We start from the raw sequence: 16943 nt of genomic DNA, 5'->3' as shown, positions 1-16943 counted from the left end.
AACAGCCGTTTCCAGCTTCGCTGAAACTCCTAATGTAAAGGACCTAAGGTTTATACAGTTGGGAAAAATACAATTTACTTTAAAAAATTTTGTCATTCTATTAGTTTACTGATTGCAATGTTCGCTGTTTGCAGCCTAGAAAATCCAACTATGAGGAGTTGTGAAACTTTGGCATATTATAATAAAATGCATATGGATAGTGCCTTTCCCTGACCCACCTTGATTATATATATATATATATATATATATATATATATATATATATATATATATATATATATATATATATATATATATATATATATTATATATATATATATATATATATATATATATACATATACACTACTGTATTTCATCAGTGGGGAGTGACTTCAGAGAAACAAAGCAAATCATAATTTCTAAGAAAATTGAGAAAACTAGTTTTGAATCCATTGAGGTAATCTTCAAATACGTATATCAGATAATCCACCATATTGTTGCCTATGAACGACCACGGTCAAATGAAGGTGATTTTATAGAGGAATTTGGCAGACTTCCGGAGATAATTAAGATGAACTTGGTTTAGAACCTTTAAATTTGCAGCATATTAAATCTCTCGGATTGAAACATTAGAAAAATTAGATTAAATATTCTCATTCTTTCAATGTTATGAGTGTGCCAGTGCAATTTGATAATTAATATGGAGAAAGCCGTTTGAATCTGAGTGTCTGCACTGTTATGTGTAAGACAAGTGAGTTTACGGGTCTCGAGACCTGACCAAAAAAAAAAAAAAGGAAGAAACAGTAACCATCAGCAACCAGTAGTCCTGTTGAAGCACGTTTGAGCCTGGTTCCCTGGCAGACATGTAACAAAGGAGAAACATTACATTTTCCCGTGATACTATGTTTCTGCACATTGTGTGAAGTAGATATTTCCGAACCTATATTGTCTTGTTTTGGTGAATGTGTACGCTAGCCAAAAGACGTTGACTGAAAATAAATACTTAAAATGGAAGAGTCATCTAAGCCCTTAAGGCTGTTGGATCTGCCAGAGATTGTTGTGGAACAGATATTTGGATACCTTAGCTATGAGGAATTAGCCCATTTTCGTATAGTAAGTGTTTTGGTGTTTATTTACTTTAGGCTTGACAGACTAGGCACAGCACAGCACAGCACTCGGTCCTATTTGGGCTAACCATCGGGCTATTCCATTAATTGTTGATGGTTTGGGGATCAGTGTAACTGCAGAATTAGAGCTTAAACTAAGACTGCCTTACCTTCCTAACCTGTCTTTGGGCGCTGTGCTCTGACTGGTCGATGGGTGGGGGCGTTTCACCCTCCTTGGTCCTCCCAAACTTTGCTTCTGTCCGGAGGTAGCCCTGTCGTTCTGCAAATCGCACAATTTATACTCGAACGCCATTGCCTGACAGTAAAGTTTTGTTCGATTCCTGGCCACGCTGGTCTAGAAGGGAACGAACTGGCTGATGATAGTAAAGCCAAGGATGCTGCAAGATGTCATTTCTTAACTAATGAGGTGCCACATTTGGGTATGCGTCCAGTTATCAGACGATGCATTCGTACAAAATGGCAGCAGAGATGGACTTCCCCCATTCTATCTGAGATGGACCTCCCCCATTCTATCCACAGATAAGAAGTACAGAAACATTAGAAAACGTATCGATTTTTGGAGTTCGGGTTTTAATTGGAATAGAATATTTGAGATCATCCTAACACGGCTTAGGATTGGCCATACCCTCTTCACTCAGCTATATTTTAGAGGGAGCCAGTGCCCTAGTTTGTGCTCACTGTGGTGGTCAGCCATCCATTGAGCACATGCTGGTGCACTGTCCTAAATTTAATCGTCTTAAGGCAAAGTACTTACGGTAGAACTGTAGGGTAGCACCGTGTTGCCGACGGCACTATAACTTGACTTTTTCTAGAGTTTTTTGGTTGCTAATTATGAATTTACCTTTCATTTTTGGCACTTGAGTCTAATTAACCTGTAATTGGTAATTCTATATATTAGCTCTGCGTCTGTTTTTACCCTTTCAACTGTTTTTTTCTACACTTTTGGGGTTTCTGATACTGGTGGTGCATCTGTTCGTTGTCGGCCAAATGGAATGTCCCTTCGCCGTGTTTAGTACTGGCCCGTGGGGGGTTGGGTACCCATACGTTAAGTTATTGCACTTGCCGGACAGGATATGAACCATATGAAACAGACATACCCGTGCTCTGTCTTGTGAAGGTTGCGTATGGAAACCCCTTGTTGGATGGACTTCAGGGGTTAATTACAGGTTAATTACACTCAAGCACCAAAAATTAAAGGTAAATTCATAATTAGCAACCAAAAAACTGTAGAAAAAGTCAAGTTATATTGCCGTCAGCGACGCGGAGCTACCCTATAGATCTACCGTACTTACTAATGGGGAAGACCGTTATAGAAATTTTAAATGATGACGAGGTAGATAACCTCATGGGTTATATGAAAGAATCTGGTTATTTTAATGAGATATGATTTCAGTATATTTAATAAAGATTTTAGTCATATTTAATCTTATACTAAGTATATATTTTGAATATAAAAGTTTAATATATTCTTATTTGTTGTTGGTTCTATCTAATATCATTCTTCATTTTTTACATTCATATTTTAACACTGAATTTTACTAGTATGTCATCATTTGCCTATTCATTATCAATCATATCATTAGGCCAAATTTATGTATTTCACCTTCATTACACCATATGGGTTCCAGTACTTGGTCTTCAAGACCTAAATTTGAAAATCAATCAGTCATAACCAAAACAAAGAGAGCAAAGGCAATAACCTCAGTAATTGTGAATATGAGATAGATTGTAGTATAATCTTTGGTAAAACTATTGAACAGCTCTGCACGGACTATTCCCTTGGAAATTGGTTTTTCCTTTACTTTTAGTGTAGCTGATGAAGGAGTTGGTGTTGTTTATTGTTGGTCAGTTATTATTAACCTCATAGCTTTTCTCTATCCAGCATGGCTGGGACCCTTTGGGAACGTTGGATTGTGGGTGGGGGAAATTGTTGGGAGAAAGACCGGACTGTCATGTTGTTGTTATGGAATGGTTCCACACTTGTGCAAGTCATTGAGGAGCCATATGTTCAAGAAGGGATTAGCTAAGGAAACCTATAATAAAAGGAACCATACTAACCTAAAGTACCCTAACCTAACTTAACCTATCCTAGTAGACTGTTTTACTTAACCGGGGCTCCATCCCTGGTGAAGGAAACCACTTTTTTACAAAAGTTCCCTATAACACTGTGCATGCGCAATAGCATTTCAGGACGGCCAGCATACAATAACATATCAGTTCTGAGGTTAATTACAGTCGACCACCAAAAAATGGTAAATTCTTCATAAGCAACCAAAATACTGTAGAAAAAGTCAATTTCCCAGGTAATACCCATGCGGAACTGTTCTATACCTCTATCTGTAGCAAAATCCACTGCACTTTGCAGCTAAGCACGGCCCACTGCTTACGTCACGACCATTCCTGGAAGGTGATTGGATGGCAGTGGTTTTGGAGAGTCGGTTAATCTGCGGTTCTTTTCATCTCCATTAATTTAGCAATGGTTGCTTTACCGAGCTGTAATAAGTTATGCTAATTATCAAAAGGAAATATTATATTATCCCCCGATATAAAACTATAATACACATCTCCCTGAAAATGGTATAAAAATGGGAAAATATGAATGAAGTCAGGAGTGTTCTGCGATCATCATGCTGCAATGTAGTTTTTTGTAAATGAGGTTCACCTGAACACGGAGATGACACAGAATGTCTGCATTCAAACTGGTGCACCTCAGTTACCAGACAATGATAATTGCCGCCTGATATTGTCAAGTATGTTCACCATTCTAAATTTAAATACGAAGACTTTCTCAGAGCTATGCAGACTGGTATTTCACATTGATTTTAGGAAATTTTACCATATTTCAATAGTCATAAAATCGATTTCATTGCAATAGAGAGAGAGAGAGATTCTTCCACTCGGGTTCCAATGGACTTGCGCGACTACGGTAAGTGTCCACAGTCGCCCTGACCGGAACTTAGCTTATAGGGAGAGTGTGGGTGTGCAGCGTTCAGGTGCTGCCCTGACCCCCGAGTCCTCAACCCAGGATGTGGCTTCCATGAGCTGCTCCTTGGAGGATCGGGTCCCAAGTCAGTGACGCTGACCATAGAGTTCTCATGCCAGAAAGAGCATGGAGGAGGCTCCCCATTTCACTCTTCTTCACCCTTAGAGTCCTCGGCCTTTAAGAAGAGTCCAGCATGTCATTGGGACAGCCCACGCTCTCACCCAAGAGTGCGCTATCATTCTCCCGGGGCCAGTTACCGCTCACATTCACATGAGCAGATTTACTCTCCCTGGGATAGCTTCCACGCGTGTTCGCGAGAGCAGGTGCACCCTCCCAGGGACAATCCCATTCACCTTCGTGTGACAGGAGCTCTTCCAGACCTGTGCATCAGTCGTTCACAGTCTTCCTCTTCCGAGATTTCGGCCTCTGGCATGTCCACAAAGGGTGCTAGGCCCCTCTCACCTGTCCCTTCAACCTCCTGGGGGTATACTGGGAGCTGTGGGATGGACAGGACTCGGGTTGGTGATTGGGATTTGGCCTCCCATTGCAGCCCTTTGTACACCCCTGGTTCGGTCTTAGTGTTATGCGGTTGGGTTTTTCTTTGTTTTGCGTTGCACCACATATGAATGAGTCTCTTTCTGTTGACTTTCACTTGATAGTAACGCAGGGGACTCGGTAAGTTAGGTTGAAATTGTCTATTAATATTTTTCAAATTTTCAGGAGGGGGTAAGTATTCACCGGGCACGGTTTTTCATAAGTTTTATTCTAACTCTACTATTTCACACGGCCAGCCACCCTGGACTTAGAAATTTCTTGATGTTAAGAGAGGAGCGAGTGACACAATCCTACCCAATTTGGTTTTCAAGTAACTCTGGCTAAAAATTGATCAGAATGAACTCTGGACCTATGTTGAACAAAACTCCGCCTCCTTGAGGACGTCTACTTTACTCTTAATGGTTCAATCTTAACTCCCACTTTTGGCAAGGACAAATCAGGTCAATTTTGCTGACCTTTTCGCTTCATAACCTATCCTCTAACTCCTCCTTCCTTTCCCACATCTTGGAGGTTTGTTATGGTTAGTCTTCAATTTACTTGGTCCCATGACTCATCATTTTAAACTATCAACATCGTGTCTCTCTCTCTCTTTCATAATCCCGATCAGTGAATCTCATACTTATTCACTGCATATAACATCACTCGGTCACCTACCTGCATTGACTACAATGCAAGTAGATAACCAACTCAACTTGACTATAGTCAATTACTTCAATTTCAATAATTTCTACTAACAAGCAATAAATGCAAGAAACATTATAATGCATCATAGTGCTAACACAAACAATATAAGCATGAATTATATATCAAATACTCAAACTAAATGCAGAAAAATTATGGCAAAGTAAATATATCAAATGCCTATTACTCTCTGGTTATCAATTGTAAAAAATAAAAAAAAATCAATCATCAAATGTTCAAGTGCAAGTCAATGGTAAACGCTATCACTCTCTAGGAAGGATTCTGTCCATCATGTCCTTGATTATGGTAAGCTTATTCAGTATCAATTTCCTGACAATCATAAAAGAAATGAAAGCAAACAGTACCAAAAGAATGACATTTATGAATGACATAATAGGAGAAATCTCGGTCTTATATGTATGAAAGAAAGTATGAACCTCTTCTAGCTTTGTGAATGTCTCCAATTCCAGTTCTGAAAGTTGAAATTCGTTAATAACTGCAAACTGATGTACACTTTTACTGAAATTCAAACTGTACGTCGTGAAAACTGTTGGTTTGTAATACAAATTATGTAAAATGACCAGTTCACAAGCAGATGAAAATGAGTGTACGTTAATGAAAACTACTTCTGTTTTGTTTGACTTACAGTCAATCTTAGCATTCAATCTGTTTGCTGAGAACACAAAAATTTCATCATCAATGATTTGAGCCTTGAAAGTTTCTGTAAACGGTATATATTTACAATGGTTCTTACCATTCTTGTTGTTTACAAGATCATCTAGGCAATGAAGAGCACTCAATGGTTCATAGAAATTCACAATGTTACAAACATATACATCATCATCAAGCATGACACATTCCCTGAACTTATGTTCGGGAATTTCAGTCACTAGGAACGAATCATGCTGCAAGGCAAAGTGTCGAACTGTTCCTTCTAGTACAATGGACTTATTATCTACTACCATTGGGAATGGATAGACTGACATCAATGAGTTGACGTCTGGATTGTTGAAAGGGATCACTAGTATGATTTGATTGGCTACCACTTTCACTGTGATAAGGCCATAATAGTCCACTATATTTTCTACTAGTGGCTTCAAGTGATTGTTCACAACACATTTCTGAATAATGGCTTCAATTTCACTAGGGTTATCAGAAAAGGCGACAGCAGGTTTTACCTCCATCATGATTGCATTGAGTAATTCCTTGTATTCCAGAAGGAAATTACTTGTTTCTATGAGCAGTTGCTCCATCATTTCTGTTTGATGGATTCTAGCAATTTCTGATGAAACATTATGGAGGGCACTATTCACAAATTCTTTCAGCACTGTGATCATTTTCTGATTTTGATTGACATTTCCTATTACTTTATTATAGACAGTGCCCTGCTCAGAAGCCCAATTTTCAAGTTGTGCCACTCTTTCCTTTTAGCCTTTCAACATTACTATCGGTCGCCACTCCAAAGAGATTATGTAAAAATCGCCTATAAAGGGTATGAGTGATCACTTTACTACTTTCCTTGGCATAACACTATCGATGTCCCTTTGCAACTTGGAGAGCATGTCGTACAAATTTCTATCTTGGACACTTTGTAATCCTGCCTGTATCTGATTGCTCAGCTGGACTAACTGCTCTTTCTGATCGATAATGGAGTCCGTCTGGATCTTAACAATGGCTAGGTCCTGTATCATCTTAACCTTGCCATGCTCCTTGATGATGGCTCCCTTCCTTAGTTGTACGAGTGAGTTCACAATTTGACTCACTGCCAACCACCATACAATCCATTTGCTGAAATAATGTTATTAAGCAGTAAAATCTTATCAACTACATTTGTTTACCATTGCACTTGCCATTACCTTCTTCTCAAATTATACCTTGGGGTCATTGAAGATTCTATTTTATTATCTATCTTATCTTTATTGGACAAATCCTTTAACTGGGTAGACGACCAAGGTTCTGAATGAACTACTTTAATGTGGTTCCAATGTACAATGGATTCTTTCAAGGTAATTTCATGCATTAACTTGAATTTATTCAACTTCAAAACTTCTAAAACTCTATATGGACCTCGAAATTTTGGTGATACTTTAATATTAGGTCCTTCAAGAACATGATTGAGTACATAAACTTGTTGTCCTACCTTTTAACGAGGGTATGGTGGATCTGTTATTGTAATACTTACTAGATTTTTTATGTAACTCCTTTAATCTAGCCCTGGTGACTTTAACGGTCTCATATTTATTACGTCTTGTCTTCCAAGCAATATAGTCCTCGTAGTTGCACGTCACGTCTGGGTGGTGAAAGCATCATCCAAAAGTGAATTTGGCATTCTCTTTTGGTAGCCATACAATAGGAAATGAGGAGTTTCTCCTATTGATTCATTTACTGTGTTGTTTAGAGTAAATTGTATGTCTTCGAGAGTCAAGTCCCAGTCTTCAGTGCTAGGGGTTACCAATGTTTTCAGAACATCCTTTATCTTGCGATTTGTTCTTTCTACTGCTCCATTTGAGCTTGGCTTATATGCTGTTATTTGACATTTCTGTATTTCATAAAAGTCACACAATTTTATTAGAATGTCACTAGTAAATTCAGCAGCATTGTCTGAGAGCAAAACTTGAGGACATGAATGTCTGGTTATAATTCTAGACTTAAAGGCTTCTGCCACCGTTGATGCTTCTCTGTTTCTAGTTGGAACAATTTCTACGTATCTGGTCAAATAGTCAATGAAAACTAAAATCTGTTTATTTCCTCTGATGGTGTTCGGGAATGGACCTAAGAAATCCATTGTGACTACTTGAAAAGGATTTAATTCTGAAGGATACATTTCAGAGGAGCCTTTTCACGTTGACATTCCCCTTTATGTATATTACATAGGTACAATTCTGAACAAATCGAGTAGCATCTTCACTACATCGAGGCCAAAAATAGTTTCTAGTGATTATTCTACATGTTTTCTTAATTCCAGGATGTCCTGATAACTTGTATGAATGGGTTAGTTCTAAAACGTCTTGTATTAGTGTATTAGGAATGTACAAACGTGAACAAGCATTTGGTTCTGTCTGAAGTCTTGTACAATAACCCATCTATCAATTGAAACTCTGAATTTTTCTCACCTTGCAAGAGGTTACCAATTACTTCCTTTATTCTAGAATCCTTTTGTTGTTCTTGACGAACTTTGTCTAAATCTGAGTCTCTGATTTGACAACTGAAGGCGAAATTATGAGTGGTAATTTGTTTCTCGTTCTCTTCTTGTGATCTAGATAAGGCGTCAGCTAATGTGTTATATTTACCAGGTATGTATCTAAATTCTGGGGCAAATTCTAATACGCTAACGAACCATCTATTGAACTTTATATTATTGGTAAAGCCCTTTTCTTGAAAAGATCACAAATGGGTTTATGATCTGTAAGAACATTAATTTTATGTCCTAGCAAAATGTGTCTAAATTTCTGTAATCCCCAGACTAATGCCAAACATTCCCTTTCTGTTGTACTGTAATTTCTTTCAGCTGCATTCAAAACTCTACCGCATAACATATAATTTGGTGGCAGCGGTGGGATTTTCTTTGTTTTATTGCACCACATATGAATGAGTCTCTTTCTGTTGACTTTCACTTGATAGTAAACGCAGGGGACTCGTAAGTTAGGTTGAAATTGTCTATTAATATTTTTCAAATTTTCAGGAGGGGGTAAGTATTCACCGGGCACGGTTTTTCATAAGTTTTATTCTAACTCTACTATTTCACACGGCCAGCCACCCTGGACTTAGAAATTTCTTGATGTTAAGAGAGGAGCGAGTGACACAATCCTACCCAATTTGGTTTTCAAGTAACTCTGGCTAAAAATTGATCAGAATGAACTCTGGACCTATGTTGAACAAAACTCCGCCTCCTTGAGGACGTCTACTTTACTCTTAATGGTTCAATCTTAACTCCCACTTTTGGCAAACAGGACAAATCAGGTCAATTTTGCTGACCTTTTCGCTTCATAACCTATCCTCTAACTCCTCCTTCCTTTCCCACATCTTGGAGGTTTGTTATGGTTAGTCTTCAATTTACTTGGTCCCATGACTCATCATTTTAAACTATCAACATCGTGTCTCTCTCTCTCTCTCTTTCATAATCCCGATCAGTGAATCTCATACTTATTCACTGCATAACATTAGGACTGGAACGGACATATGCTCGAGTGTCAGAGAGGGGACATGGGGGTTCTGGGGAGGGTGTCTCACCTGCAGGGGGGTTCTGGGGAGGGTGTCTCACCTGCAGAGAAAGCAACTCGAGAGGGTCACGACTTGGAGGGACTGGAAGGTCCTCTCTTCAAGGACGCAGACACCCCCGAGCTGCAGGGGTCCTACGTTGAGATTGTTAAACTATTTCTTCAGTACAACAATCTCGGGGAAGAAACCTTGGCTGCCGATGAGGTTATTCCTTCTGGCCTTAAAGCACTGGTCTGACCTCGCAAGGAATCCTCACCGTCAATCAAACTGCCATGGTTGAAGCTTGCCAAGTCAGTCCTGGGTCAGGTGAGTTCTATCGTCCCTGGGAGGGAGAACTCACTTCGGGCCAGCTGCTCGTTCAAGCTGCTTCCTCCACCTCTCCGTCAGAAGAAATTTTACAAGCCTTCATAGAGGTCAATTCCAACAGCACAGGTTGACCCAGACTTAGCTGGTAACAGTCTGGGTCTGTCCTTGGAGCAGCTCCTTGCAGAGGACATCTCCCTCTCGAGTGACCTAGGAAACGACTGCCATAGCAGCGTTTTAAGCAGTCTCTTCGCTGGGCCATTGGTCCATCCTCTTCATCACCCACCAACAAGGAAGTAGCCAATCTGAACAGACTGTTCCTATCTGGAGGTAGGACTGTCACCTACCTAGCCCACCAGACAACTAACCTGTGGGCAAACTTGGCGCTTAAAAGGAGAGATGCAGTTACTCTCTCCCGTGTCTCCAAATTTGTTGGTCCCAAGTCAGTCTTGACCCTGAGGAATGGACCGTTGCTAGGTTCCACTTCTCTCTTTGGTAGGGAGCAACTGGACGCCACGGTGGATTGTCAGAGAGCAGATGACGATGACCGCCTCGTCCACCGTGCAGTGGCAAAGACCTCTGGGCCTTTGCATGCCACTGCAGCCCGACATTCAGGTCAGGTTGACCCTTCCTCTACAGGTCCTAGGAAACTCCAGAATCCCAAGGTCCCTCATAGGAACACCCAGCACTCTTCTGCCTCCGTCAGGAAGGGTGCAAACCAACATCCCTTTTGGTCCTCTTCCCAGCCAGGTAGAGGAGCTAGGGGGAAGAAGGAGGAGGATGCTAGGGGCGCAGTTCCCCTTCACATGCTGCCACTGGTGGGCGGGGTGCCTGTCAAGCCATTGGGCAACATGGTAGCAATACAGAGGGGAGACCTGGGTAGTGACTGTCCTTGGGTGGGCTATTTACTTCCCTTCAAGTTTCCTCCACCTCTCACCAACCTTCCAGTCCATCTACAAACATACGTTCCTGACTCATCAAAGGACCTCATTCTATGGAACAAGGTGAAGGCAATGCTGAAGAAGGGCACTGTGGAAGCCGTGACAGATTGGTCTCCAGACCTTTACAGCAGGATCTTTCTCATACAGAAAGCATCAGGGGTATGGAGACCGGTCATGGACCTATCTGCCCTGAACCGATTCATTTGCCAAACTTGGTTCAAGATGGAAACGACATTGTCAGTGCTCACAGCCAACAGGGAGTCTGACTTCATGCTCACGGTGGATTTGCAAAACAAGTATTTCCATATACCCATCCATCAGTCCTCCCGCAAGTACCTCCACTTTATCCTCAATGGGACAGTGTACCAATTCAGGGTACTGTGTTTTGGGCTGTCAACCTCTCCCCAGGTGTTCACATGAGTGTTCACCCTTGTATCGACTTGGGCCCATTCGTAAGGGATACATCTTCTGAGATATCTCGACGATTGGTTAGTCCTGACGAACTCTTGTTCGAAGTTGCTCCAGGACAAAGATTGCCTCTTCGAAGTGAGACCTCATACCCAAGCAGAAGATAAAGTATCTGGGCATGCTGATAGATACAGCAGCAGTGAGAGTCTTTCCCTCAGACTCCTGTATCAGCAGGTTCAGGGAAGCAGCGCAGTCATTCTTGTCCCGGCAGGAACAACCAGCTTGGATGTAGCAAGTCGTTCTTAGTCACCTGTTGACTTTTGAGAAGCTGGTCCCCAATGGGTGGCTTCAACTTTGTTCCTTCCATTGGTCTCAAGCAGGTACTAACCTTGGGTGTGTGGAATCAGAACGACAAGCACGTCCACAGCAACATCTTGGAGCTCAAGGCAGCCTTTCTAGCTCTCCAAGAATTTCAGGAGCGAGTGATAGGGCACCCCGTGGTGCTCAGGAGCGAGTGATAGGACACCCCATGGTGCTCATGAGCGACAATACCATGGTAGTGGCATACATCAACAAGCAAGGGGGACTAGTGTCTCTTGAGATTCATCAGTGCAGTGGATTTTGAGATTTCTTCTCCTGTCCTTTGTAAGAAGGGCAAGGATTCAGCGCGCCCCTCATGCAGTCATTGGGACAGCCCAGAACAATTCTCTTCCACTTCTTCTGATGACGGTTGTAAATTGGCGCCGAAGCGCCTTGTGGCGCGTAGACGTTCTTCGTTGAGTAAAGGAACTACTTCATCAGTTGTGCATCCAGCACCTTCATCTCTACAATCAGCACCCGAGCAGCCAGCAACTAGCGTCGAAGCGCCCAAGCTCCCGTTTGCGGATGTGTGCCCACTGGCGTCCATTCGCCATCAGGTTTTGTCACTGACTCCTGCCTGTACGGCGCCCTCCAAGTGCCCATTGGTGCCCACTCCACCAGCGCTTCATGGTAATGTCGTCTCAGACATTGTTCCTCCTTCGGTTGACTTGATTCAGAGTAAACTGGATAATATTCTCAGTTTGCTTCAGAAGGCTCCTTCTACAGCTCAGACGACAGCAGACTTGTCGCTTTCTCCTGTTTCTTCTGAGGAAGAGGTTGTTCCAGACCAAGATGCTCCTTTGTTGGCGTACTCTGTGTTGTTGAGGTTCCTGCTAGCGACTTTTCCAAGCTTCTTTTTGCCAGCTACTCCCTCCTCTCCTGCTTTGACTTTATTTATGGAAGCCCCCCCCCGTTGATTCTTTGAGGTTACAAATTTGGTTCTCTTCTCTTCAGCAAAGAAGGCATTGCAGGAAGTAGAAAGGTGGTTTTCTGAGAAGAGGGAACAAGGCAAAGAAGTTTGTTTCCCGCCTTTCAAGTTGCCCAGATCAAGCTACAGGTTTTATGTGACCAGAGAAGCTCCTTCCCTGGGAATCTCTGCCTCCTGTCAGGGAGACTTCTCTGGCCTTATCGACTCGGCTAGGAGATCAGCTTTCTCCTCAGCCAAAATTATGTTTTCAGCCTCGGAACTAGCGCACCTTCTCAAGAATATTTTTAAGGTTTTTGAAGTGATGAGCTTCCTAGACTGGGCGGTGGTCTCACCAGCACACAAGCTTCGAGATTGCTCCTTGTTACTTTAAGAAATCTCTTCAGATCTTTTAGGAGTATTTTCCTGTATGGACAGGAGTGTTCGCGATAGTACACAGGAGTTAGCTAGTCTGTGCGCCACGGGCATGCTTAAGAAAAGAGAGCTTTGGTGTTCTTTTACTTTGAAAGGTGTCACTCCATCTCAGAGATCGGCCCTCGTCTTCTCCCCCTTGGACAAGACACACCTTTTTCCCCAGGTTATAGTACTGGACATTGCCTCTGACCCGCAGAAAAAGAACACTCAGGACCTGCTCTCCCAATCTGGGCAATGCCCCAAGGATCCTTCGACTCTTCCTCCCAGATCTTCGTCTCTGCTGCAACCTACAGTACTCCCATTCTAGAGCACATTGTAGAACAAGAACATACACCCGTTTCCCACAGCATTCCATCAAGAAGTCCTCTTCCAAGTCCTCCTCCAAGAAATGAGGTTATAGTCCTCCGTACTCAGGGAGGAGCGTGGCTCCTCCGCTTTTGGGAGCGGTGGGAACAAAAGGGAGCGGAACCCTGGATAGTGTCTGTCCTGAAGAAGGGCTATACTATCCCCTTTTTGAACAAACCTCCTCTAATCCACAAGCCTGTCGAATTGACAGCTTGCTCTCCAGGCTCAGAGAGATTTGCTGCTCTCTTGCTAGAGGTCAAGTCTCTTGTTCAGAAAGAGGCTATAGAGGTAGCAGAGGGCATTCATTCTCCGGGATTCTATAACTGTATCTTTGTAGTGCCTGAGTCATCGGGGGGCTGGAGACCCGTTTTGGACGTAAGTGCTCTAAATGTCTTAGTTAAAAAGACAACATCCAAGATGGAGACAAACCAATCGGTCCTTGCATCCAGGGAGAACGGATGGCGTCCATTGACATGCAGGATGCATACTTTCACATTCCAGTGCATCCGACTTTGAAAAAGTACCTCAGGTTTGTGTTTCAGGGCAAGGCATTCCAATTTCGGGCTCTGTGCCTCGGTCTCTCGATGGCACTGCAAGTGTTCACCAGGGTATTGGCTCCTCTAGTGAGATGGCTTCATTTGACGGGGATAAAGATCTCCCTATATCTAGACGACTGGTTACTACGTTCCCACTTGAAAGCTCAATGTACAGGGGACATTTGCACAATTCATCTCTTGGCCCAAGAATTGGGTCTTCTCATCAGTCGGGACAAGTCTCTCCTGACGCCTTCTCAGGAGATTCCTTATTTAAGAATGATGATCAACTCTCGGGATTTTCGGGTTTTTCCAGTCCCAAAGAGAATAGAAAAGTGTCTTCATACAGTGGGAGAATTTCTGGGACTAAACTTTTGCTCGGCCAATCAATGGATGAGTCTTCTAGGCACCCTCTTGTCCATTGAACAATTCATCTCTCTGGCAAGACTGCACCTGAGACCTCTCCAATTCTTCCTTAGAGCCAGCTGGAACAGGAAAAAGTTTCCGGACTCGTTTGTGTTCCTGATAACAGTGGAAATCAAGGAGGACCTTCGTTTGTGGAATTCCAGGAAGAGACTATCAGAAGGGAAATCTCTTCAACCTCTGAACCCCAGCCTAGAGTTCTTTTCAGATGCGTCGAACCTAGGTTGGGGAGCTCTTTGGGGTTAAAAGAAGTGTCAGGTACCTGGTCTCAGGAACAGCAAAACTGGCACATCAACGTAAAAGAATAACAGGCGATATTTTTGGGCCTACAGTGCTTCGCTTCAGAATTTCGGGGGAGGACAGTAGCAGTACATTCAGACAGCACTGGCATACATCAAGAAACAAGGGGGAACCCACTCTTTCTCCCTGTAGGAAGCAGCAAGGGGTCTTCTTCTTTAGTTACACCAGAACGACACTCAAGTGACAACACATTTTATCCAGGGGATACTCAACGTTGTGGCGGACGAATTGAGCCATCAGAGACAGAGCCTTCCCGCGGAATGGACATTAGACCCGTTAGTTTGTCTGGATCTGTGGAAGCTCTGGGGGAAACCCACGATAGATTTGTTTGCGTCATCCAGGAATCACCGACTTCCTCTCTGCTCACCAGCACCAGATCCCTTGGCATGGGCAACAGATGCAATGTTGGAGGACTGGTCGGACAAAGATCTGTATGCCTTTCCCCCATTCAGTTTAGTGAGACAAGTCATCAACAAATTCCAGTCTCATCAAAACCTGTCTGTGATCTTGATAGCCCCCTTCTGGCCAGCAAAAGAGTGGTTCCCAGATCTGCTAGAACTTCTTGCGGACTTCCCAAGACTGCTGCTACAGAAGCAACAACAACTCAGGCAACCTCACTTTTGACGGTTCCACCAAAACCTGTCTTCTCTGGCCCTAACAGGATTCAAACAGTTAGGCAACTGCTCCGAAAGGAGGGCTTTTCAAGAGCAGCTGCAGATGCAATTGCAAAGTGCAGAAGGCAGTCATCAGATAATGTCTACCAGACTAAATGGTCCATCTTCAGGTCTTGGTGCAGACGAAATAACATGTCCTCTTCTAATACCTCTATAGTAGAAATAGCGGACTTTCTTCTTTTCCTACACTCCACTAAAGGACTTTCCACCTTTACTATTAAAGGCTACAGAGCTATGCCTAGGTCGGTCTTCCGCCATAAAGGAATGGAATTATCATCTAACCAGGATTTGTCTGACCTTATTAAGTTCTTTTATACTGCAAAGTATCAAAGAAAAACCTTTGCTGTAGTGGAACTTAGACGTGGTACTTAAGTGGCTGGCCAGTTCATGTTTTGAGCCCATGCAATCTACCTCTTTAAGGGACCTAACCAGGAAAACTCTTTTTCTGGTCTCCTTGGCCACTGCCAAGAGATCCAGTGAAATCCATGCTTTGAACAGAAACATCGGATTTTCTCAGGGGAATGCAGGTTGCTCCTTTTCCGTAGACTTTTTAGCTAAGAATGAATCGCCATCAAATCCACGGCCTCTTTCTTTTATGATCAAGAGCTTGTCCGAGATAGTAGGGCCGTCTGAAGAAGAAAGAATTCTCTGTCCAGTAAGGGCCCTTAAGTTTTATCTTCACAGAACGAAGGACATTCGTGGTACTTCAAGGAATCTTTCCTGTTCTGCGAAATATCCCTCTAGACCCTTGTCTAAGAATGTCCTGGCATTTTTTCTCAGGAACTTGATTTTGGAAGCACATTCCATGATGAGCAAAGACTCCCTCTCCTCTTACAAGGTAAAACCCCATGAGATGAGAGCGGTTGCTACGTCTTTGGCATTTAAGCGCCATTTATCCCTCACATCAATTGTGCAAGCGACGTTTTGGAAGTGCAAGTCAGTGTTTGCATCGCATTACTTAAGGGATATCGAGACTACTTACGATCAGTGCAGTACCTTGGGTCCGTTTTATGCGGCTGCCGTGGTGTTAGGGGAAGAAACGTAGAAAGCATTGTCCTTTCTTTAATCTCTTCGCCTTGCTTAGGGTGTTGAGTTTTTTGGGGAGCCTGGGAGTACTATGTACCTGGAGTACCCTCCAGTCTTTTGGTTTTAATGATTGGGCATTGGTGTTTTTAATTTGGCTTTTGGTGGTTATGGTTACTATTTACTCTGGTTATTTTGTGTGGTATTGCACCCTGGGCAGGGGCATCTTGTTGTACTTTGCTAGCCCTCAGAAATTAGTCCATTGCTACAAAGCACCCACTGTAGTAGTAGGCCCTCAAGGCTTTACTACCTCACCTCTACTGGATAAGATGAGCGCCAACCAGAGGCAGTACCTACCTGTAGCAGCTCTCTTCAACAACATTGATTCAATGTTAGCAAATTTCTATTGTCAAACTCAATACTATTAATAATGTTTTGGGGTAGCTATGTCCAACATTACCACCTCCATTCAATGTGGGAATCAGCTATGTAATTACTGGGTAAGTTACTTTTATAAAAATGACATTTTTATAGTAAAATAGTTTTATATATACTTACCCAGTAATTACATGATCGGAGCCCACCCGCCTCCCCTCACTTGGACATAAGGGCATAAACAAATTGAAGCTCTTCACTTTGTTGTACCGGTTAAAAGAAACTAATAGCTATGTAATTACTGGGTAAGTATATATAAAACTTTATTTTATTTTAAAAATGTCATTTTTTTAGTTGTTGGGGTGTGGTTTTT

General features: G+C 42.5%; 1 protein-coding gene across 2 annotated transcripts in view; it reads left to right on the top strand.

Annotated features, from left to right (window-relative positions):
• The first annotated feature begins 868 nt into the window (after positions 1–868).
• Positions 869–16943, top strand: part of pall (pallbearer) — a 131240-nt gene continuing 115165 nt past the window's right edge. The window contains exon 1 of one of the 2 annotated variants that reach the window (XM_067127150.1): positions 869–1095. In XM_067127150.1, the coding sequence (XP_066983251.1) occupies positions 991–1095 (105 nt within the window). In that variant the 5' untranslated portion in view covers positions 869–990. The remainder of the gene's footprint in view (positions 1096–16943) is intronic. The other variant, XM_067127159.1, reaches the window with a different exon arrangement.

Source organism: Macrobrachium rosenbergii, chromosome 3 (assembly GCF_040412425.1).
Source record: "Macrobrachium rosenbergii isolate ZJJX-2024 chromosome 3, ASM4041242v1, whole genome shotgun sequence".
Taxonomy (NCBI): Eukaryota; Metazoa; Arthropoda; class Malacostraca; order Decapoda; family Palaemonidae; genus Macrobrachium; species Macrobrachium rosenbergii.
Note: the sequence above shows the minus strand (reverse complement) of the source record. Positions and strands in the feature narration are given on the sequence as shown.